At 37.3% G+C, this 26,158-nt stretch overlaps 1 protein-coding gene across 1 annotated transcript in view; it reads right to left on the bottom strand.

Annotated features, from left to right (window-relative positions):
* Window positions 1–566: 566 nt before the first annotated feature.
* The window catches only part of Golga5 (golgin A5), a 39,781-nt gene continuing 14,189 nt past the window's right edge, over window positions 567–26,158 (bottom strand). Inside the window, exons 6-13 of the mRNA XM_047541256.1 lie at window positions 24,965–25,168; window positions 20,072–20,242; window positions 12,772–12,900; window positions 8,700–8,798; window positions 5,764–5,974; window positions 4,100–4,205; window positions 2,739–2,802; window positions 567–1,028 (exon numbers count right to left, since the gene is read on the bottom strand). Coding sequence (XP_047397212.1) covers window positions 948–1,028; window positions 2,739–2,802; window positions 4,100–4,205; window positions 5,764–5,974; window positions 8,700–8,798; window positions 12,772–12,900; window positions 20,072–20,242; window positions 24,965–25,168 — 1,065 coding nt within the window. The 3' untranslated portion in view covers window positions 567–947. The remainder of the gene's footprint in view (window positions 1,029–2,738; window positions 2,803–4,099; window positions 4,206–5,763; window positions 5,975–8,699; window positions 8,799–12,771; window positions 12,901–20,071; window positions 20,243–24,964; window positions 25,169–26,158) is intronic.

Genomic DNA, 26,158 nt, shown 5'->3' with positions numbered 1-26,158 from the left:
GAATTTGGATGGGAAGACGAAAAGCAAAGTCAAACAGGTATTATACTAGACTTAAGGAAAATGGCTCTTCTCAGAGAATAACTCTATTATCTCTGCACTGTAATTAAAATGCACAGATGCTAGAATAGATTTGTTCCTCTATGCTACAAATGGGCCGTGGATGCCATATGCTCACCCAAGGCACAGGCTGGAGAAATGGAAAAGAGGAGGAAGACAGTGGTGTGCAGACAACAAGATGGAGGTCAGCTGGGATGGAGGGGCCTCTGGCTCTGGGTGGAAGAAGGCAAGAGCCAGGGTTACCAGTCGAGAGCTTCCTCAGGAGCAGCAGCAATCCCCTAAGGTCACCCATGAGGGATTTCAGCTGTGATTTCTGGCACCACTCACTGAAATTCATCTGCAAAGGTCTTATTTATTTAATGGGGATGAAAAACCATTATTTAAAAAAGAAAAAATGCACAGGAAATTTTATTTATGTATTTACAAAAAGATTTACACCAATCGGGCCTTTAACATGTAAAAAGTAAATCTGCAAAGTTAAATATATGAAAATACAAAAGCAGACTGAATTACCAAAAAAGAAAACTGTTTATTTTTATCACTAAATACAATTCATTTCCCTGATTACAACCCATAATCAGTGTCACCTAAAATACAGGGAGGTCTGTACAAAGGTGAACAACCCCAGTATCTATATATATTAAGACCACTGGACTCAGAAAAAGCAGAGTTGAGCTTGTTAAATTATTGTTTGTCTGTTTTAGAAACTCTTACCATTTGAAGGAAATAAGAGGGAGATTTAGGTAGCAGAGTAGTTGTATAATAACTTAAAAAGTTAAAAGCTTGTAGTGATAAAATCATCATGTGCACCCTTCTTGGCAGTTTAGGCAACTGGCCTTCCCACAGATTCCAGGCCTAGTGAGACAATCATCACAACGACCAGGCTCAGTTCATTTGCCATACGGTTGGTCATGGTGCATTTCTGGTGTATAAGTCAACAGGACAATCATGACCCAGAGGTGAAGCAAAGCCTAAAAATGGGGGAAAACAACAACAAATTTATGAATTAGTCAATAAACCAGTCTTCCCCACAGGCCTGCTGAGCAGTGCGCTGAGGGCAGGGGCGGTGCCTCCTGTCTCTAAATCCCCTATGGGAGGCACCAAGTCTCAATGGGAGCTCTGCACATGCTTCCTGGATGAAAAATGAAGGAACAACTGAACGACTGCATGAGCTCAGTGCAGGCAGGGTCATCAAGAGTTGTCCTGCCCACAGAATTCTCTGTGGAGAGGAGTCAACCCATGAGCTTCAACACCCTCCTAACATGCACACCAGAACATAGACGGCCAATCAGGTGATCATGCAGAGCAGACGGCAGGATTAGTCATTAGATATACAGGGAGTTGATGGGAACAGCTATGGCTGGTGTTTTGAGAGAGTTTAGCAAAGACTTGGTAAAGAGGATATGGGGAAACACTTTTTTTTTGGTTCCAGGGATTGAACTCAGGGGCACTTAGCCATTGAGCCACATCCCCAGCCCTTTTTGTGTTTTATTCCGAGACAGGGTCTTGCTGAGTTGCTGAGGGCCTCACTAAGGTGTTAAGGCTGGCTTGAACAAGTGTCCTTCTGCTTCAGCCTCCTGAGACATGTGCCACTGCGACTAGCTGGGAAAATATTCTTTGATAGGTGTAATGCCTTCAGTGTCACAGGCTGACTTAGGGCTTCTGTGCGATCCAGGGACAAGTCTCTTCTAATTCCCTCAGGGTAATGCTGAAATGAAGTGAGAGTCCCTTAGTGCCTTGCCACCTTGCAGTGTTCAACATGCGGCGTCATGTGCTGACAGATGGTATCTGTGTCTCAGTCTCCAACACCTGGAAGGGAACTGGTTGCTGTGGGGTGTGTTCTGAATCCTTTCTGATGCCACTCTTCTTTTTGGTTCTCCCCATCCTCCCTCCTTAACAAGTTTTTATTTAGAGGAATAATTCTTCCCTCTAGTGGTTCATATGGAAATTTCTTTTAAAGTAGATTTTTAATACTTTTCAAGAAAACAGCCCATCTTAATTCAACCCATCCATTAAGAGACACACCCACCCGGCACTGTGAGTGGGCTTTTGAGGCACACAGGACATATGCAATGGCATCCTGAATTACTGTGACCGTTTTATTAAAGCTTAGAAATCTGGAAGGAAGGACTGGGATTTGGCTCAGTGGTGGAATGCTTGTCTAGCATGTGTGAGAGCTCCCGTTTCATCCCCAGCACCACAAATAAGTAAATGAATAAACAAACTTAAAAAAAAAGAAAAAGAAAAATCTGGAAGGAAATAAATGAGCTTTGACATCTGTTTGGAAAACAAAGCAAAACACATGAAAATAATTAAAGCAACTTTATTACATGAAGATAAAAATGGAACTAATCATTTTTACTGTACTTTTATCATTAGAGAGGTTTAAAATGGAGGTAACTATTAAACTGAACTTAAATTTATTTGTTGTAAAGCCTTTGAATGGTCTACTTAAAAAGAAAGTACTTTTTCTTTTTTTTGGTACAGAGCTGGGATGGAAGCCAGGGCCTCAGGCAGCTGAGGCAAGTGTTCTACCACAGTTACACCATAGCCCTAAGGAAAGAAAACTTACTACAAAAAATAAGAGTTATTCTCTTTTAAAACTGACTGCTAAAATATTAACAAGATTTGCACCTAGAAAAATTTAAAAAACCCACATCAAGTGCGGCACTGTTACTTACCATATATATGATTACAAACACTCGCGCTATGGGGTATCTTCGGAGGAAAATTCCCAGACGAATACTAAATGGGTGGGGAAGAGAGAGAAGAGAATTACACGCAAGACAAACCTTTCTGTGTTAATATTTAATTATTTTTTTTTTAAATTTCACAAACTTAAACTACTTATATGGTCATCATAGAAGAATGATTTTTATAGTAGATTGTTAAATGGTTACTTCAGATAACCATATAAAAATGTTGCAGTTGTTATTTGGGCTTGGCTGTTAAACTTTAGCACAAGGCATTTCTTTTAATTCTATGACCACAAATACAGAAGATAAACTTGGTCCCTCTCTAAATAATTTTTCTGTTTGGAACTAAAGAAGTTACAAAAGATGAGGCAAGCCACATGAACAGGGAAAAGGAGTCTGGTTGGCATAACTGGTAAATAGCTCATCTGGAAGCTTTTGCATGGATATGAGCTTTTAAAGGACGAGGCTGTAGAAACTCAGTGAACATCTGAGTAAATGGGCTGGAAGCGTGTGGCGTCCTGACCATATTACTTACACCTGGCCTGTTCAACCTTCCTTCCCTATGAAGATGGACACATGTATGCACACCTTCTGATTCTCTCACTGACACCACACAACACATTGCGCTATGCATGCTGAGTAAGTGAAGAGCCGAAATTCATGCACTCAGTTTGGAGATGATGACTGTGGCATCCTTCTCCCATCCTACTTCAGGAATCTTAGTATATTATTCTCATTATTTTCAATAATATAGCTCTATTCTGACACAGAAAGGTCAGAGAGACTATTTTATTATGTAATAATTCATTAAAACTGTCTAATTATAAACATCAAGAGGCAAAAGAGCATAGGTTATTTAGACATGAACTTTATCAAGGCTATATATGCAAACTGCTAAAACATTTCTCAATAAGGTAAATGTCTACTAGCACAAAAAATTTACATGCAAATATAATACTACACAAATTCTATGTATTATGTGCTTTGAATAAAAATATGCTGTTCAGTTAGATACAGCAACATCTTTTCTTCTATTCATACATAGAGTACTGGGATAAGACAATCAAATGGATAATTTTACATGAGGTAGAAAGACTTCTCAATGAGATTCAATGAGAAATAGTTTGTTGTACAATGAAGAGAAATGGTCAGGGTTAGTAATGTTCCATAAAGTGTAGGCACTGGCAGACCTCTTGAAGCAACCTCCTGGCATTGAAATATTGCAAAAGGAACAAGGTTAATGTCACTTTAAATATCAGCTCGGCCAGATGGAACTCACTGTGATTGTACCTACTGGAAGGCATTCTAAAAAGAGCTGATCACTCATCCTGACAGGTACTGCTTACCTAAATTGGTCAATGGAACTAGCAGCTTTGCGAACTTTCCCATACATTCCTGCTAGGTTAGTTTCTGCATCATTAAAAAGAACAGGAACATTTCGCAAACGTGTGCCTATTTAAATAAGAAAACAGATTAATGTACTGACACCAAAATCAACTTTCCATATCCACAAAAATAAAACAAATAAAAATGAAGAAAATAATTTTAGCAAAAGTCGAAGTTTACAAATAACTGGTGTGGCGAGAATCAGTTCGAATGACCTCTGCTCCTGTGCAGCAGGACTGAGGCTGGACAGTCGTTGTATGACGCTGAGGACTTTGACTCCCAAATTCCTATCTCTAGTCCTGACTCCCCCGCTCAACCCACCCTTGCCTGTGTCCCTCCCTCTGGATGTCTAGGACACCTCAGATGCTGCAGGTCCAACACTACAGATGTGACTTCTTACACCCCCTGCCAACCTTCCTCTCCTGCTGTTTTCCCCAACCCACTGTGACAACATAATCCAAATGCTCAGGCCCAAACCCTTCACTCCTTTCTCTGCAACTTCGCACCCAGTCTGCCAGCAAACAGTCAACTCACCTGTAAGTATGTCCTCAACTGACCCCCCTCCAGTCCCACTCTGGTCGAAATCACCATCTCTCATATGAACTGATGCAATGGCTTTCCTCACCTCCCTGCCTCAGCCCTCAGCCCTCTGCAGTCCATTCCTGATTTAATCTACTTTTACACAGCAGCCAGAGGCACCCTGATAAAATGTAACTTAGATTAGAGGCTCTCAAGAGCCTCAATGGCTTCCTGCTTTATTCAGAGAAAGAGTCCTTATGCAGGCCTACAGAGTTTCATTCAAGCTCTCTGAATTCTTACCCTTCTTTTTCCCTCACCCAGTCCCCTCTAGCTGCACTGGCTTCCTTTCTGTTCCTGAACATTCAGGAACACACCTGCCTCAGGTCCTTTGCACCTGTTTTTTTCTCTGCCTGTTCTCTCTAGGCGTCCTCATAGTTCACTTCTTTTCCTCCTCTGGGACTTAATTGTCACTTTCCAATGAGTTCTTCTTTGACTACCCTACTTAAACTACAATTTCTTTCCCACACTGGGTACTCTGTATCTCTTTAAAAATTTCTTTTTGTTAAAGAATTTTTAAGTCATAGAACTGAAAGGTTTGCTGAATGACTGCATGTAGAATTTATGAGGTTCAAAGATTAAAAATCTGATCTCTGATACTTATACTAGCACATTATTTTTGAATATGTATTCTGGAAAATTATAAATTTCTCTTTTAAAATTATAAAGCATGGATGAACTACTGTGAATTGCATATCACCTTTCATACTCATAATTATTGGAAGATTACTAAAACAAATTGTGCTTTAAGTTTCCCGACAGCTCTTCTCTATGAGTTATCTACTTTGTCAGCATCATCTGTTAAATACCTTACAGATTTCAGCATGATGACCAGTGTTCAGGATTCCTTCCTCCAAGCCTAACACCTGTGAGGACACTCATTAGCCCACTATCCATCTTACTATACTAACACTCCAGCACATGGCCCAGGTCTCACTTCAGGAGAATGCTGGGTTCTTCACGGAATGAAGTTTCTTTTCGAACAAAAATGGTCTTTCTATAGCTTTTCAAAATCGTGTTTGAGTGCTGTGTTCTTTTTGTGGGTTACCTTCTCCATTCTCAATTCCAGACATGTTGACGGGACTTGTGGAGGCAGAGCTCATCTGCTGCTCTAGGCGCTCCAGCTGAAAGACCAGGGAGTTCTTTTCCGTGCTGAGACTCTCCAGCATGGTCTGCTTCTGGATGAGGGTCTCTGTTAGCTGATGGAGTCGACTTTCTAACTCAGACTGACTGCTGTTACTTAAAGTTTTATTGGTAAGCTGAAAGACAAAGTGTTCATAAAATTATTACAGAAAATTAAAGTAAAACAATATACAAATCATATTACTACATTCTCACATGTATACTGTGGCATTATTTTTTCAAAACTTGAATGATTCATTAATGTCTACAGAAGAGATTTTCGAACTGTTTCTGTCATAAGATGAATTTGGTAGCTCAAAATGAGCCCTTAAAAAATGTAATAGAACAGAATGGAATGTTTGCTGACATTCAGATATCACTTAGCCTGTGGAGGTATTATACTATGAAATTTCTGTTTTGGTTTTGTGTGTGTGAATGCACATGATATTGACATAGCTACAAACTGTATTTCCTACTGCTATAGCATGGTCAAAATGTTCGAAAGCACAGGTTTCCAGGTCACAGTTCAAACTTCTCAACTAGGGTCCAAAACCCTCCATAAATCAACAGTTGTGGTGTAGGTGCAAAGGGCACACTTCCAGGTTCTCATCTCTCTTCTGCAATTTTCTAGCTATATGACTTTAGACAAAACAAAAGAATATTTCTATCACCACAGACAACCACTATTCTGATTTCTATCATCAGAATTTGGTTCTGCCAGGTTGGGGATATAGCTCAGTTGGTAGGGTGCTTGCCTTGCAAGCACAAGGCCCTGGGTTCAATTCCCAGCACCAAAAAAAAAAAAAAAAAAGAAAAAAAAAGAAAAGAAAAAGAAAAAAAGAATTTGGTTCTGTCTATTCTTGAATTTCCTATAAATGGAGTCATAAAGTGACTAAGTTGTTACATGAGTTATTTTGTTTGTTTACTGCTGAGTGCTTCACAACTTGCTTATCAATTTACCTGCTGATGGACGTCTGGAGTATGTCCAGTTTCTAGCTACTTAAAGACATACACATTATGACTACTCATGCTTTTTTGTGGATATCCACCTTCAGTTACATTAAGTTAGTACCTAGGGTCATAGGGAGATGCATGTTAACCCCGTCAGAAAGAACCACCACTCCACAGTGGTCATGCTGCTGAGTGTCTCCAGAGCATGTGCGAGTTCCAGTTGCACCATATCCTCACCAACAAGTGGCACCTCCAACCTTTAATTTTTGCCACTCTAAGGGGTGTGCAGTGGTGTATCTAACTGATGACTTTGATTGAGTACCCACACATGTGCCCCTCTGACCCTCCATGTACCTGCCTTTGTGAAGGTCTCAATAGCTTCCATCAGCTAAAAACAATGGTTGTGTGTCTTATTAGTAGTAGGAACTTTTAGCCTGGTTACAAATCCTTTGTCAGACAGATGTATTATAAATCTCTCCCAGTCTATGACTTGCTTTCTCTCATTTTTGTACTGATGTCTCTTGATGAGCAATTTTAATTTTGATCATCCAATTTATTTTTTTTTTAATTTTTTAAACTTTATTTTATTCGTTTATTTTTTTATGTGGTGCTCAGGATCAAACCCAGTGCCTCACATGTGCTAGGCAAGTGTTCTACCACCAAGCCACAACCCCACCTCAAGAAGAAAAATCTTTAAGAGAAATTCTTCTAAGGCTAATTTTTGATTAGCCAAAACAGCACAAGTTAGAGGGTGTAGCTCAGCAATAGACAAATGCTTAGTATGGAAATTCTTCTAAGGCTAATTTTTGATTAGCCAAAACAGCACAAGTTAGAGGGTGTAGCTCAGCAATAGACAAATGCTTAGTATGCACTAGGCCCTGGTTCAATCTCTAATACCAAAACAAAACAAGAATAAAAACCGACTGATTAAACAAACACCTAAAGCCAAAATAACACAATAATATTTTAGACCTACTAAGCACTCAAAAATATTTACTACATACAGAAACACTTATCTAAGGGTTAAGCCATGTAGTCTTTGCTCCTTTTTTCATATCTTTGACTTTCTGCTAGCAAGATCCTTTATATTTAGATAGACTTAATGTATAATGGACTCATCAGTTATTTAAATAATTCATATAGATTATCGATTCTTCATTTTTTAGTCAGCTAATGATGTAATTTGAACCATGAAAAGTAATTTCAGTTTACGTTCTCAGACTTGAAAAGCAGTTCATAATTTAAAAATGTTTTAAAATATTTTGTCTCAACTTTTATAAGATTTGGGAAGAGCTGATTTAAGTGTTCCCTCTTCCCTTGCCTACATTTGTGAAGTGTGTAAAGGAGGAAAGGACAATGTACAATCACAATGATAAAGGCTTTGGTAGATCTGGGTGGTAGGCACATGGGGGTCATTTTCTTTAAGTTTAGATTTTTAGAGTTTAAAAATGTCTTAGTGACTTTTTTATGGACATTTGATCAATCATTAATAGAAGACGTATCACTGTTATTTGTGTTTTCTTTTTTTTTTTGGCGGTGCTGGGGATTGAACCCAGGGCCTTGTGCTTGTCAAGCAAGCACTCTACCAACTGAGCTATCTCCCCAGCCCTATTTGTGTTTTCTTAGGAAAAATAATCCACCATTAGAAAACTGACAAATCAGCACAATCACACTGAAATCAGAAGGTATGAAATTTTGGGGGTAATTCTAACCTCAGGTGACTGTACAGAGAGGCAAGTCAGAGCATATAGCAAATGTAGACTTAAATGGCACAAGATATTCACCAGTCTGAAAATAACTTACAACAGAACTCAGATAAAAACATGGAAAGAGAATATCTTACTGCATCTTTTTAAAAAAAAGGCAGCTTTATTATGACATTTTCCCCAAGTTGTGAATGCTAATTCCTACCTGATTCCTGAGTTTTTGAATTTCTTCTTCACGATCTTTAATTCTGCTTTGCAATGTGTTCTTTGTTCGATACAGATCTTCTTCTATATAGTGGAATTCCTACAAAATGAGGCATAAATGGAATAAAGCTAAATCAGTGTCCCTATACCATCCCCAATACCTAAAACAGTGCCTGACCTATAGAGGGGACCCATCAATAACATGCTAATTATACACTGAATGATAAATACAGAGATCTGGATGGCTCTGATGAATAGCTAATATTACAACTTGATGTAAATACAGGTCCAAGCATATCTGTTAACAGGATAAGTTATCATAAAACAAAATATTTTTATCTTCCAACAATGTATGCAGGTATGTAATAATACTAATAATGATGACAACAAACTGGAGAAAATATTCATTACATATATGACAAAGCAAAATAAAAGACCTGTGCAAACTAAAAAGCAGTTGATAAATCATTTTTTATAATTCATATCTTAGAAAAAAGGCTAATTGGGGCCGGGTCGTGGCTCAGTAGTAAAGTACTTGCCTAGTGTGTGTGAGGCACTGGGTCTGATCCTCAGCACTGCATATAAATAAATGAATAAAATAAAGGCCCATCAACAACGAAAAAAATATATATATATGTATATATAAAAAGAAAAAAGGCTGATTTCCTCAATATATATAGAAATTTCAAACTGTTTAGAAAGATCAATATACAACAACAAAATGGATGTTTGAAAGAGAAATAGTATCCTTTTCTCCAGCAATATCATTTCTACTACCAAACACAGGGATAAGGTTCACTCTACTAATAATCAAAGAAATGTAAATTAAGCAATAAGTTAGGAAAACAAATGTTTAATTATATCTAATGTTATCTAATGTTATATTTAATATATGCGAGGATGGAAAGAGAAACTTTATCATTATTAACAAATTGATACAAACCCCTTCTGAAAAACAATTGGCAAAATATATCATAAGCCTGAAAGATTTATAGTTTTTGATCTAGTAATTCCATTCTCATATATCTAATTTAAAGAAACAAAAGATTTAAAGTTAAAGATATTCATACTAGGACAATCAGCAAAAATTTTAGAAAACAATAAAAACAGAAATGTTAAAAAATAGGAGTTCATTGTTTAAGTAAACAAATGATAGTCCATCCCTACTGCGGAATATTATACAGCCATTATTATTATACTTTTGGAAAATGTGTAATAATATTCAGTGATTACAGAAAAATAAAAATTAAGATGTATTTTGACTTTTTAAAAATTTATATATAAACATAAAAAATGGAAAAGCTTAACCCAATTTTGCTGTCACACTAAGTGGTAGGGGATATATTTCTGGGAAGTAGACAAAAAAAAAAAAAGTCACCTTTTTAAAGAAAATTAAAACGTACACAATCAACTGGTGGTAAATTCAGGTCATGGCCTCTTAATTTTTTCTTCTTATCTCACTGAACTATGTAAAAATCGGTTATATGGAGGTTTAATTCTCCAAATCACAACCATGATGAACATTTCCATCCCCTCAAGAAGTTATGCACTGTTTTTCAATCCCCTCCTGTCCCCTGGCTCCTGATAACCAGTGGCCTATTTCTATCACTATAGTTTTGTCTTTTCTAAAGAATGCGTTTTGAAATGGAAACTTACAGTATTTTTTAAAAATATTTTTTTAAATGTTGATGGACATTTATTTTATTCATCTACTCATATATGGTGCTGAGACTTGAACCCAGTGCCTCACACACAAGTGCTCTACCACTGAGCCACAACCCCAACACCTATATTATGTTTGGTGTCTTGCTTCTTTCACTTAGCATAATGTTTCCACGTGCAGCTTATATCGATTGATCATTCCTTTTAATTGCCAAGTACTATTTCCTTGTATGGGCATGCTATAATTTGTTATTCTTCCGATGGATAATTAGATTCTTTCTAGTTTTCAGCTTTTCTGAATAAAGTTTCTACGAAGACCCAAGCACAAGTCTTTATGTGGTCATATTTTAATTTTTCTGTGGTGGATAACATAAAGAATAGAACTTCTGGACCTTAAGTATATCCCCCTTAAAGGAAAAAAACCTGCCATACTGTCTTCTGCAGTAAGAGCTCCAGCCTCCCACACCTTTTCAACACTTTGTCCAGTCTTAATGAGGAGCTATTCTAGTGGGTATGTACTGGCATCTCATAGTGATTTCAATTCACATTTCCCTAATGATTAATGATGCTGAGCAGCTCTTCACGTGCGTCAATGTATCAGGCAATATTTTCCACCTGTTTTGCTCAGGCTGCGAGTGATGTGGGGGGGGGACACCTCTGGATTCACTCATAGCTGCACTAATGCATGATTTGTACAATGGACAGAAGGCCAGTTGGAATCTAAGAGCCAAGTATATGCCAATCCAAAAATGTGCCCAAATCACTGAAGTACAATGTAGAAGGGGGAAGAAAGAGGAATTAAGAGTTGCTAAGAACTTTCAAAAGCACTACGTCTCTATGCAACAGAGTGATAAAGCAGCAAGAAGAGAGCTATAGGAAGAAGCCCCAGCAACAAGAACTCAAACTGCAGGGGACTACTTCAGATACTCAGCTCAACCTGCTCCTTTCAGACTGAAAAACTGGATCTAAGTAAAAAGAGACAATTTGAGGGGAAATCAGGGCAGGAGAATCACAACTGGTAAAGTGTGCTTTTACCCCCCTCTAGGCAAGCACCAAAAGTCAAGGCTGAAATCAATTACTAAATAAATAGCCTAGAGTTAACTTTAGTACATTTTCCTATGTGGCTCCCTCATTTTAAAAAGGGTACTGGGGAGAGGATGCAGTAAAACCACCTGCCCTACCAGGATGAAAATGATCCTAGGACCACCAAGCACGTCACACTGTTGCCTTTTAATATGCAACAGCTCCTTGAATAAAGTGCAATTTCTGAAAGGACAGCTAATCTTATGATGAAATGAAATAAAATAGCCTGTGACACAACCTGAAGGTTGCTGCTTGGTGACTTTTACTACTCAGGAAATAGATTTTAAGTGCTACATTCATGATAAATTGTAATAAAAAAATTAAAGAATCTAAGGGGCTGGGATTGTGGCTCAGTGACAGAGCACTTACCTAGCATGTGTGAGGCACTGGGTTCGATTCTCAGCACCACATACAAATAAATAAAGGTTCATCAACAACTAATAAAAATATTTAAAAAAAAAGAATCTAAGAATCCACAGAATCAGAATCTAAGAGCAAATGGCATGAAAAATAATAGAAAATTTAAATAGAAAGCTGAAATGTTATATGTAATACACTGAGAATTATAAGAACAATTTTCTGTAAAATGAAGAGAACTATAGTGATTTTATTGTATGAAATAAGATACTATCTACTAAGTGCCTGTAATAATGTAGCTACTTAGTGTATTAGAAATATTAACATTAAATACAGAATCTCATTCTGAAAATATAGCTATAAAGGTGCTTAATATTAACTCTCTTAATATAAAAACTAAATAAATACATATACAGTAATTTGGCTTAGAGAACAAATTACTGTTAACTGAACAATGAAATACAATTTTAAAGAATGGTCTGTATAAGGATGTTTTCTCAAACAGAAGAACAGTTCCTGGGGCACTAACACAGTGTTTCTATTAAATAGTATCTACCAGAGTTCCTAGAAAGTACAAACATAGTCAACTATGAAAATCAACAATCTGTGTGTTTTAAGTTTTCTATTCATACATACCCCTGACAAGGAAATATCACAAAATAGAGACAAAGGGTAGTAGAAAGAATTATGGACTCTGAGGTAGGAATTCTGGGTTCTATTCTATTCTCTAATTAGTTTTACAATCTTAGGAAAGTCATATTTGCCATTTTGTGCCTCTATTTTTCATCTGGTAAATCAAAAAACAAGAAGGGTGGTAAGTTACGGTAGGGGAAGCTATAAGTCCCCATCTACAATACACATCTTGAAAGCCCACACTCTAAGCTCTCCTGAAAGGGAGTCCTCTCATCTGACCATTAGAAGACAGAGCCTTCCTTAAAAACCGTCCATCTCAGAATCTCACAGAATCTTACCTGCTTTAGTCGCTCCAATTCTGTTTCTAGCTCTTGTTTAGAGGTTTTCTGCCCAGCTATCTGGTCTTGCAAATCTTGTAACTGTTCTCTTGCTGATTCTGCTTCACTAACCTGCTGAGCCTCCATGTCCTAAAAAGAAGAACCTTACATGTAGAAAGCAATAATTAACCATTCAGTGCAACATGTATGGAGCAGTCATCGTGAGTCATGAACTGGGCTCAGCAGGCACCGGAGGGATAAAGATGAATGAGACATGTTTCAGCCCATAAGACGCACCCACCCCACACACCTTCACTGTGTAATACAGCTAACAGTGGGCCGAATGAACAGGATGCTGCAGCTGCAACGGCACATAAACCATGGGATTTCATGTGTGTGAATGGACAGTGGCTTGCTGAGAGATTTATGTCTCTACTCTAAAGCTAAAACAGTTTCAAAAAGAACAGAAACATAAGACCAAAAAGGACTTCACGGCATTAGTTCTCATTATTGTAGGTTACAATTTGTGTGTGTCTGTGTATATGCACCAGGAATTAATATACAGAAAGAATAAAATTTTTACCTCACCTGAGGTTAGCATATTATTTTCTTCTTTTAGTTTTATTACTATTATCTGATTTCACATCTTCCCTTCTAATACTTTCACTTCTTCAAACTCAAAACCACTTTCTGGATTTCCTGTCAAATCTACTAATGCAAAGAACATAGCTCTAGGTTTCTACATTTTTCCCACATGGGTTAAGCCAAAGTCCATTCATAATGATTCTACAGGAGATTGAAAGCATCTTATTTTTGTATTTTACCTCTTGGAACCTTCTCTTTTAAGCTCGTCTGTTACGTCCACAAACTCTTGAACTTCAGATATTATTTTAAAGTCCTGAGACCAACCTTCCAGATAATCAAAGTGCAGTCCTTTAAGCTCATACAACTTTGTGAATTTAGAGGAAAAAACAATAATTCTTTTTATTTTTTCCTGAATTTTGGGGGTTATCAGAAAGTAGATTAATCTTTGTCATCAGTCTGACTAAATCAGGCAAACTCTTGAAAGGCAGAATGTACAGTGGTTAAGAATATACATTCTGGAGTTAGACTACAGTTCTAATCCTGGTTCTGCCACTTTACTGTCTGGTGGCAAGTTACTTTCCTTCTGGTACCTAAATAGCCTTGAGTATAAAAGAGAATAATAATCACCCTCACAGGGTTATGGTAAGGAATAAATATATGGTCACATGTCAAGTGCTTGGTGAAACATCAGTAACTGTTATAATTGTTATAATTGTTGACACTTCTATTTTGTTGGACATAATACTTTTTATTGTAGATTTCATAAACTTCAAGGGGTAGAAAACTAGGTCAATGATGTTTATGACTGGTATAAGTTATTAAATAAAACAGATCATATTTTTAATCATCTCACCCAAAAGACATGGAACAGTTATAAATTTATTATCTACCCAATTTCTAAGTCATAGAATTGAATTCTTTGGAATTCAAAATTATTTACACATTAAGAAAAAGAATCCTACTTTAAGGAATATAAAAAAAAATCTAGAAACACTAGCAGTTACTATTTATTGAAGGTCTATTACATATCAAAAACAATGCTAGGCCCTTTATGTACTATCCTCACTTTTTTTTTTTTAATTCATTTTTATTGTGAACAAATGGGATACATCTTGTTTCTCTGTTTGTACATACCATTTGTGTAATCATACATTTACCTAGGGTAATAGTTTTTGATTCATTGTTATTTTTTTTCTCCCCCCCACCCCTTCTACCCCTCTTATCCCTCTATACAGTCCCTCCTTTCTCTATTCCTGCCCCCTTCCCACCCCCTATATGTGTCATCATCTGCTTATCAGTGAGATCATTCATCCTTTGGTTTTTTGAGATTGGCTTATCTCACTTAGCATGATATTCTCCAACTGTATCCATTTGCCTGCAAATGCCATAATTTTATTATTCTTTACGGCTGAGTAATATTCCATGGTGTATATATATATATATATATATCACAGTTTCTTTATCCATTCATCAATTGAGGGGCATCTAGATTGGTTCCACAATCTGGCTATTGTGAATTGAGTAGCTATGAACATTATTGTGGCTGAATCTCTATAGTACGCCGATTTTAAGTCCTTTGGGTATAGGCTGAGGAGTGGGATAGCGGGGTCAAATGGTGGGTCCTTTCCAAGTTTTCTAAGGAATCTCACACTGCTTTCCAGAGTGGCTGCACTAATTTGCAACCCCACCAGCAATGTATGAGAGTACCTTTTTCCCCACATCCTCTCCAACACCTATTGTTGCTTGTATTCTTGATAATCGCCATTCTAATTGGGGTGAGATGGAATCTTAGTGTAGTTTTGATTTGCATTTCTCTTATTACTAAAGATGGTGAACATTTTTTTCATATGTTTGTTGATTACTTGTAGATCGTCTTTGGTGAAGTGTCTGTTCATATCCTTAGCCCATTTGTTGATTGGGTTATTTGTATTCTTGGTGTAGAGTTTTTTGAGTTCTGTATATAATCTGGAAATTAGTGCTCTATCTGAAGTATGAGTGGCAAAGATTTTCTCCCACTCTGTAGGCTCGCCCTTTGCATTGCTGATAGTTTCCTTTGCCGACAGAAAGCTATTTAGTTTGAATCTGTCCCAGTTATTGATTCTTGTTTTTATTTCTTGAGCTATGGGAGTCCTGTTAAGGAAGTCTGATCCTAAGCCAACAAGTAGAAGATTTGGACCTACTTTTTCTTCTATAAGATACAGGGTCTCTGGTCTGATTTCAAGGTTGTTGATCCATTGTGAGTTCATTTTCGTGCAAGGTGAGAGATAGGGGTTTAGTTTCATTCTGTTGCATATGGTTTTCCAGTTTTCCCAGCACCATTTGCTGAACACGCTCTCTTTTCTCCATTGCATATTTTCGGCCCCTTTGTCTAGTATGAGAAAATTATATTTATTTGGGTTTGTGTCCGTGTCCTCTATTCTGTAACATTGATCTACCTGTCTATTTTGGTGCCAATACAATGCCGTTTTTGTTACTATTGCTTTGTAGTATAGTTGAAGTTCTGGTATTGCGATTCCCCCTGCTTCACTCTTCCTGCTAAGGATTGCTTTAGCTATTCTGGGTTTCTTATTCTTCCAGATGAATTTCATGATTACTTGCTCTATTTCTGTAAGGTACGTCATTGGGATTTTAATTGGAATTGCATTGAATCTGTATAGCACTTTTGGTAGTATGGCCATTTTGACAATATTAGTTCTGCCTATCCAAGAACATGGGAGATCTTTCCATCTTCTAAGGTTTTCTTTAATTTCTTTCTTTAGTGTTCTGTAGTTCTCATTGTAGAGGTCTTTCACCTCTTTTGTTAGATTGATTCCCAAGTATTTTATTTTTTTTTTGAAGCTATTGTGAATGGGGTAGTTTTCCTAACTTCTCTTTCTGAAGATTCATCACTTATGTATAAAAATGCATTGAATTTATGAGCATTAATCTTATATCCTGCTGCTTTACTGAATTCACTTATGAGTTCTAAAAGTTTTCTGGTGGAATTTTCTGGTTCCTCTAAATATATAATCATGTCATCAGCAAATAGGGATAGTTTGAGTTCTTTTCCTGTTTGTATCCCTTTAATTTCCTTGGTCTGTCTAATTGCTCTGGCTAGAGTTTCGAGGACAATGTTGAATAGAGTGGTGAAAGAGGGCATCCCTGCCTTGTTCCAGTTTTTAGGGGAAATGCTTTCAGTTTTTCACCTGTTGATGTCTTCGAGATTTTCTATTTTGTTGGAGTATAGATTTTCACAATAGCTTCTAATTATGTTTTATATTTCAATCATGTCTGTTGTGATATTTCCTTTAGAATGATATTGGCCATGGGCTTAGTATAGATGGCCTTTACAATGTTAAGGAATGTTCCCACTATCCCTATTTTTTCCAGTGTTTTGAGCATGAAGGGATGCTGTATTTTATCAAATGCTTTTTCTGCATCTATCACAATAATCATGTGATTCTTGACTTTAAGTCTATTAATATGGTGAATTACATTTATTGATTTCCAGATGTTGAACCAACCTTGCATTCCTGGGATAAAACCCACTTTATTGTGGTGCACTATCTTTTTAATATATTTTTACATGCGATTTTCTAAGATTTTGTTGAGAATTTTTGCATCAATGTTCATTAAGGATATTGGTCTGAAATTTTCTTTCCTCGATGTGTCTCTGTCTGGTTTAGGTATCAGGGTGATATTGGCTTCATAGAATGAGTTTGGGAGGGTTCCCTCCTGTTTTGTTTCATGAAATACTTTGAGAAGTACTGGAATGAGCTCTTCTTTAAAGGTTTAGTAGAACTCAGCTGAGAACCCATCTGGTCCCAGACTTTTCTTTGCTGGTAGGCTTTTGATGATTTCTTCTATTTCATTACTTGAAATTGATCTATTTAAATTGTGTATGTCCTCCTCATTCAGTTTAGGTAATTCATATGTCTCTAGAAACCTGCTGATGTCTTCGAGATTTTCTATTTTGTTGGAGTATAGATTTTCACAATAGCTTCTAATTATGTTTTATATTTCAATCATGTCTGTTGTGATATTTCCTTGTTCATTCCGAATTTTAGTAATTTGGGTTTTCCCTCTTCTTCTCTTTGTTAGTGTGGCTAAGGGTTTATCAATTTTGTTTATTTTTTCAAAGAACCAACTATTTATTTTGTCAATTTTTTCAATTGTTTCTTTTGTTTCAATTTCATTCATTTCAGCTCTGATTTTAACTACTTCCTGTCTTCTACTACTTCTGGTGTTGCTCTGTTCTTCTTTTTCTAGGGCTTTGAGCCGTAGAGTTAGGTCGTTTATTTGCTGATTTTTTCTTCTTTTATTGAATGCACTTCATGAAATAAATTTTCCTCTAAGAACTGCTTTCATAGTGTCCCAGAGATTTTGATATGTTGTTTCTTTGTTCTCATTTAACTCTAAGAATTTTTAAATTTCCTTCCTGATATCTTCTGTTATCCATTCATCATACAATAGCGTATTATTTAATCTCCAGGTGTTGGAGTAGTTTCTGTTTTTTACTCTGTCATTTATTTCTAATTTCAATCCATTATGATCTGATAGAATACAAGGTACTATATCTTCTTGTATTTGCTAACAGTAGCTTTGTGGCATAATATATAGTCTATTTTAGAGAAGGATCCATGTGCTGCTGAGAAGAAAGTGTATTCGCTCTTTGTTGGATGATATATTCTATAAATGTCTGTTAAGTCTAAGTTATTGATTGTGTTTTTGAGATCTATGGTTTCTTTGTTCAATTTCTGTTTGGAGGATCTGTCTAGTGGTGAGAGAGGTGTGTTAAAATCACCTAGTATTATTGTGTTGTGGTCTATTTGAATTTCTGGCATTGAGAAGGATTTGCTTGACATATATGGATGAGCCACTGTTTGGGGCATAGATATTTATGATTGTTATGTCTTGCTGATTTATGCTTCCCTTAAGCAGTATGAAATGTCCTTCTTTATCCCTTCTAACTTTGGCTTGAAGTCCACATTATCTGATATGAGGATGGATACTCTGGCTTTTTTGCTGCTGTGTCCACGTGCATGGTATGTTTTCCCCCATCCTTTCACCTTTAGTCTGTGGGAATCTCTTTCTATGAGATGAGTCTCTTGTAGGCAGCAAATTGTTGGATCTTTCTTTTTAATCCAATCTGCCAGTCTGTGTCTTTTGATTGATGATTGCAGGCCATTAACATTCAGGGTTATTATTGAGATATGATTTGTATTCCCAGTCATTTGGCTCTTTTTTTTTTTTTTTTTTTTTAACACCACTTGATTTCTCCTTTATTTGGTTGTTCCTTTAGGGTAGTTCCTCCCTTTGCTGATTTACATTGTTGTTTTTCATCTCTTCCTCATGGACTATTTTGCTGAGAATGTTCTGTAAAGCTGGTTTTCTTTTTGTAAATTCTTTTAGCTTTTGTTTATCATGGAAGGATTTTATTTCATCGTCAAATCTGAAGGTAAGTTTTGCTGGGTATAAGATTCTTGGTTGGCATCCATTTTCTTTCAGAGCTTGAAAAATGTTGTTCCAGGCCCTTCTAGCTTTTAGGGTCTGGATTGAAAAATCTGTTGATATCCGTATTGGTTTCCCCGTGAATGTAATTTGATTCTTTTCTCTCGCAGCCTTTAAAATTCTGTCTTTATTTTGTATGTTAGGTATTTTCATTATAATGTGCCTTGGTGTGGGTCTATTGTAATTTTGTGTATTTGCAGTTCTATAAGCCTCTTGTACTTGATTTTCCATTTCATTCTTCAAATTTGGGAAATTTTCTGATATTATTTCATTGAATAGATTGTTCATTCCTTTGGTTTGATTCTCTAAGCCTTCCTCAATCCCGATAATTCTTCAATTTGGCCTTTCCATGATATCCCATAGTTCTTGTAGATTCTGTTCATGATTCCTTACTGTCTTCTCTGTTTGATCAACTTTGTTTTTCACTTTGAAGAGAACTATTGTTTAGCTTCATTTACACATGAAGAAACTAAGGGTCAGCTAGATAAAACACCTCATGCAAATTAACATCTATTAAATACCAGAGACTGTGATATTCAAGCCTCTGCTCTAGACAAGATAGCCTGTCAACACAACCTCCATACTTCCTTTGGAGTTCACAAGTCCTACACGTCAACAACTTGCACAGTGAATGCACAGATGAATATTCCTACAAAGTTTATTTTTTTTTAAAGAAAAGAAAGTTCACTACCCTGTACTTGGGTAGTGAACTACCATTCTCAGACACTTGCTCCTACGATATTTATGTCAAAAATCCCATGTGTAAATATGAAAGAAACAGTCCAATTTTATTTTTCGATTAAATACAGTAATTATACAGACTATGAATTTGAAGATTACACATAACCCTATAATTAAAAGGGCATCACTGAGCCCATGATAATATTAGAAAACATCCCAGTTTTACAGACAAGCCCAAATCTGTTTTTAACAACTACGATGTCAAGATTTGCAAACTTAAAGCTTCTGTCTTGTTCCCTGTTATAACTCTTAAGTCTAGGTACATGGCAGTACCTGCTAAGTATTTGTGAAAGGAAATATGTTTGTTATTCCCTTACAGTTATAGTCATTCAATGAATCAGAACCCTTTAGATTCACTTCTATATCGTAAGTAATATTCCCACAGAAGTTTCACACATTGTTTCAATAATGCTCTTTCCTCCAGAGTACAGAATCCATCACCTCTCACACTGACAATATCTGGGGCAAATGGCTGTCTGAGAAACTGAACCATAGTCCATCTTACCTGTAGCTCAGACCTGAGCTGATGTATCTGGCACATCAACTTCTGTATTTCCTCCTTCTGCATCTCCTTTTCATGCCGAAGTTCTTCTAGCTCCATGCTGTTAGCAGTACTGCTATCTAAACCTTCAAAACCAGAGCCTTCCTTTAAGCTGTTAATCAATTTTTCTTTAGACTGTTATAAAAAAAAAAAAGAAATATATCTAAGCAAGGCAGACATTAGAGTGCATACAGATTTTTATTTTATTTTTTTCTTGGTGGTATAGGAGATGGAACCCAGGGCATCATGCGTTGCTAAGCACACACTACCACTGAGTTATATTACCTATGTCTGTTATGCTCTACACTTGTATACTGAGTAAACCCCACCACACAAAAACTAACCAACTATGGAAATAATCCAATCATTATATCCAACAAAGAAAGTCCACAGATCATTAAATCTATGGGAATAAAAATCCAATAGATCCTTGCTACACAATGTCCTTGGATTTTAGTTCACACAATCATATTATAGTTGAAAATTTCTCATCCAGAAGATTTTTCTTGCTGGGCATGGTGGTACACGCTTATAATCCCAGGAGGCTAAGGTAGGAGGACACTAATTTTGAGGTCAGCCTTAGCAACTTAGTGAGACCCTGCTTCAAATAAAAAATAGAAAGGGTCTGGGTGGGGGTTGTGGCTCAGTGGTAGAGCACTTGCCCAGCACTTGTGAGGCAATGGGTTCAATTCTCAACACCACATATAAAGAAATGAATAAAATAAAATCACTTCTACTTTAAAAGAAAAGGGGGGGGGGGTCAGGGATATAGCTAAGTTTTAGAGCATCCCTGCGTTCAATCCCCAGTACCACAAACAATGATAACAAAACCCCAAGGTTTTTCCTCATTTTTTTTTCTCATTTTATCCCCCCTGTCACATTCTATTCAACAAATAGTTATGGAAACCCTATCACAAGTTTAGTACTGTGCCTAGTGTTCTGTGTAATGAAGATAATGTCTCTCACCCCAGACAGTACCCTCTTGCCTCATCAACTAAAAAGGGAAACTACACATATCCAGTGGAAGGCAAAAAACTCAATGCAAGAGGGATGTGGTCAGATCACTTGTAGAGTGCTGAGCGAGCAAGAGAAACCACCTCAGGAGAAGAGATGGCATCGCTTGAAAGAGCTTTTATGCTGGTCTTGATATATAGCTGGGAGTTTTGAAAGTGTAGAGAAAACCCAGAATGAAGCATAAGAATGCAAAAGCACAGAGGTTCTGCAAGAAGGTACTATACATTAGGATCAACTTCAGAGGGCTCCGGATACCAGACTAAACTTTTAATTTTATCTGATAGGCTATAAAAAAAAAATTACCAAAGGTTGATAGGGGAGTGATATGACCAGAGATGTATCTCATGAGGGTTGGTCTGGTAGTTTCATGAAGCAGATGTTCACAAACCATGGTCCATGGGTCAAATCTGGCCTATGGCCTGTTTATTTTACAGTTCATATGCTAAAAACATGTTTTTTGAACATTTATCAAAAATAAAAAGAGAATGAAAACATACAAGTCCACAAAGCCTACAGTATTTACTACTTGGTCCTTTATAGAGAAAGTCTGTGGACCCCTGGCATGAAGGATGAAATGGAAGAAGAGATATGCCATATGAAGATCAGTTAATAAAGGGCCAATTCTAGACCAGCAATAACCAAGACCAGTAATAACCAATAACAGCTTTCATTTTAAATATGTTATTATAAAGTCATTTTCCTCCATCAAAGAGAATTTTTCCTTCTTTCAGTGGTATAATTAAGGTGATTTCTATTGCCTTCCTCAAACTTTGTGTTCTTCAAATTTTCTGTAATGAACATGATCACTTAAATGATTTTAAGCTATTTTAAAAACAACAACAACAACCCAAACCTCCTGTCCTCACATCCCCATCTGGCTATGGTCCTTTCCTCGTGTCTATAGTCAAACTGTCACTGTCTTCATTTCTTCACCTTCCACTGAAGCCTGGAACTCTCCTTTGTGAGATCCCCAGGGACCTCCCAGTGCCAAATCCAAGAACTCTGGTGTCATCACACCAGAGCTGGCTGTGCAGCTCTGGTCACCTTCGCTGGGTTCTCCCTTTGCTTGCCTTCCTTGAATGGCAAGTGTCAGTCTCTTTCTGTTCTCTCCAATCTCTGACCACTTCCCTTCCCAGGGTCTTTCTTCTGTGGGCTCTTTTCCTTTGTTCTGTAAATGCTGATGTTTAAGACTGTTATTAGCCCCTGGTCCTTCTCCCCTCTCAGGAACATACTTTTAAAAAAATATATTTTTTGTTGTTGACAGATACAGTGCCTTTATTTATTTATTTATTTATTTTTATGTGGTGCTGAGGATAGGACCTTAGTGCCTCTATCACTGAGCCACAACCACAGCCCTACATACTGTACTTGATTAATTTTACTGTGTGCACAACTTACAGGTCATTTTCCCATGGCTAAAATGCTCACGCTTCAGGTTGTGTTTCTAATTCCTTCCTGATACTTATAGTACAATGTCACATCAATTTGCAAATTCACCATAACTTGTCATAATCTCCTTCAATCTAACCTGCCGCCATTCCTGTTTTTCCCTTTTACAATACAGGGGAACAACATTCCTATATGCAAACCAGAAATCTGCAGTCATCCTGGATCCATTTGCTGCCTTCTCCTTCCCTCTAATTCAGTGCCCAAGTCTCCTGTTTTCTACTTTCTATGTATCAGCTATCCTCTTTGCCAGCCTAGCTGCCACAAACAGCTCAGGTCCTTATTCTGTCTTATGATCACCTCTTTATCATCTCCTGCTTCTGATCTCACCAACCCACCCTTTGTCTCCTCAGTGCATTCAATAATTTCTGGTATACCAGGCACTGTGCGGGTATATAATTGTGAACAAGATGGAGGTCCACCTCTCACCTAACCTCTTCACTGCCGCCATAGTTATTACACTCAACTCTGACCATACTACTCAAATTCTTTAACATCCCCCCCATTCCCTACAGGATAAAATCAAAACGTTGCATGGTATACAAAGCCCTTCACAATCTGGCTCTTGCCTTTCATTGGGTCTTTTCTCCCATCTCTTAATCTCTAATACTTTATGCTCCAATAACAGGGAACTAGCTCTACCAGGTATGCCATGTTCTCTCAGGTCCCCTGGCTCAGGCACAGGCAGTTCTGTCTGAAATCTCTTCCTCAGCATGAGACTTCCTATTCATCCTTCAAGCTTCTCTTTACACAGTATCTCCTCAATGCAGTGATCCCTGACATCCCCAGGTACATTGTAAGAGTATTTTCTCTCAAGTTCCCATCGTACTGCATCAGTAACTTTATTTTCTTCCTTAGTTTGAACTTTGGTTTCTTCCCACTAAGCTGAATGCATGATATGTTTTCTGAGCTTTGTCTCCTCAGCACCTGTCAGGTGCCTAGAGAATGATCACTCATAAGTCCCTTCTCAATGAATGAACAAATTAGAGTGATACAACCCAAATAATTAGAAAGATTTGGAGGAGAAGGATATGATCTTTCATGGAGATAGAATCAAAAAGGTGTTTTGGAGACTGGGGCTAAAGGAAAAAGGTAGAGTACAAAGTGACCCTGTGAAAATCTGTAAGTGACTGTGTAAGTTCAAGCTTTCTTGGCAGGTGGCAAAAATATTACCAGGATAGCAGAAATTTTGCAAGTGACTGTGTAAGTTCAAGCTTTCTTGGCAGGTGGCAAAAATATTACCAGGACAACCCATGCCTGTCAGTAGGCAGCTAGACACTGGGGTCAGAAGGTTAGGGTTAAATACATGCTTGAAGGTACAAGGAGGTGACAGACAAAAGCAGTGAGTACATGACAATGAGAGGTAAGAAAAAGGGTTTAGGACACACTGTAGGAAGATTTTTACTCTGTGAAGAAGAGGGCCTCACAGAGGTAGAAACAGCAGCAGGACAAAAACAGAGCCAAGGTGGTGTGAGTGGCATTGAAGGTAGGAGTTTCTAGAAGGTAGGAAGGAGACAATGTCAAACACCCTACCAAAATCTAAATGTGCAGAAACAAAGAAAAAGTATACATACTTAGGTCACTATGGGCTTTTGAGAAAGCAAACAAATTAAATGAAGGAGTTAAAGTTAACAAGTTCTAAAGACATGAAACAGCACATATATAATCCTGATACACCTGAACTTGAAAGAAAGGAGGATGACAGGGAAATAGTGTAAAGTAGTAAAAAAGTTAAAAAGATTGGCTTTTTTCTTAGACAAATGCCCCAAGATCTAGTCTTTGTTCTTCCACTAAGTAACCATGTGTGGTCTTTCATAAGCTAAGCCAGAGGTAGCAGCAGAAGGAGACAAGCAGGAAGAAAAGAGACAGACCTATGGAGGACGGGCTTCACTGAGGAGAAGAAATCAATGTATGGGGGGAAAAACCTGAGGAAAAAACTACAACACGTTTTCTCTCTGATATGAGAGGCGCAGGAAAAAGAAGTTGTAAGACTACATTAGGTAACCATGGTCTTTTTTGGCAAAATAAAAGGTAAGGTTACCTCAGAGCTAGGGGAGGGGCAAAAAAGCTGGGTGAGGTGATTCTGAGAGCTGGATGAGACTGAGATCAGTCGCTTTGAAAAATTCAGTGAGGGATCAATGAGGAAGAATAAAATGGCCCTCAACAAGACATTAATATCATCACAGTGATCAGGTATAAGCTGACCTAGGTAGTGGCAGAACAATTTTTTTTAAAAAAGCAGAACCAGATGACATTTTATCTTTTTTATAAAATTTCTAAGTAGAACAAGGCAATTCGGCCAAACATGAACAAATTACTCAGAGAAGCTGTAAGACGTCGGCGTCTCTCAGGTAACTGGCACATCGTAACATTCAAAAGTGCACATTTCAAGCTTACTTGGAGTATTCTGGTAGCTTTCTGTTTGTAATCGATTAGCTCCTGCTTAGAAGACTCCAAGTTTGACTTGTACAGCTTGACTTGCTGCTGTAGTTCATCGACTCTCCTCTTTTCGTCAGAGTATCTTCTTTCTGCCAGAGTAACTGCTTCTGCCAAATTCTGACGTTCCACCTCCATTTTATTAAGGCGTGCTGCAAACTCACTCTGTAATAAATTTTTACATCATGCTTATTACATCATTTCTTTTTGAAATCTATTTTACAACTGTTCGTTCAGAAATCTTATGGGATTTATTAGCTCACTCCACTAACATAATACAGGGGGAAATTCTTCATTTGTTAGCAGCTGAAGAATAGAAAACCTAAAGTTGTGGTTGCCAAACACAACAATGCATCCAAATCAACTGGGAGTTTACGAAAAAACAGTCATCCCAGGCCTTGGTCAGGCCTTGTGAATGGAGTTTCCAAGAACAGGCTTGGGAATTTATTTTTAAAGAAATTTCCCAGGTGAATCTGGTTCCTTGAATGCAAGGGCTAGTCTGATAATAGCTGATCAATAGCTAACAGGTCTATAGAAAACCAGAAAACCTATTAGAAAATAAATGGAGGAATGAAGTAAACAGCTAGATCTTTTCTAATATCATGGCTAATGCCTGCTCCCCCATTTTAAACTTTTTAATAAGTTACCCAATGTAATTTTTTTTAGTTTAAGTAACTTTTTAAGCACACCCTAAAGAAACATGGCCTGTCATTTATTAGGCTATGTAGAAATAAATCCCCCAGAGCTATGGAGATATAGTACACACACCATAAAATTCCCCTTATGATACATAACACACTGGTTTTCAGTGTCTTCACCGAGTTGTGCAACAATTACTACTTTTTAGGTCAAGAACATCTTCATCAAACCCAAAATACATCCCACACCCGTCCTCCCTCCACAGCCCCTGGTAACTATTAATCCACTTGATTTCTCTATGGATTTACCTACTCTAGATATTTTACATTAATGGAATCACACAACCTGTGGTCTTTGTGTCTTCTTTAATTTTTAATATTTTCAAGGTTCACCCAAGTACTGATACTTGTTACAGCATGTATAAATCCTTCATTATTTCTTATAGCTGAGTTCCCAGTAAGGCTATCTCACAGTATGTATCCCATGAGGCAACTGATGGGTATTTGTGTTACTTTC

This window comes from Sciurus carolinensis, chromosome 2 (genome assembly GCF_902686445.1).
Source record: "Sciurus carolinensis chromosome 2, mSciCar1.2, whole genome shotgun sequence".
In the NCBI taxonomy this organism is placed as follows: domain Eukaryota; kingdom Metazoa; phylum Chordata; class Mammalia; order Rodentia; family Sciuridae; genus Sciurus; species Sciurus carolinensis.
Note: the sequence above shows the minus strand (reverse complement) of the source record. Positions and strands in the feature narration are given on the sequence as shown.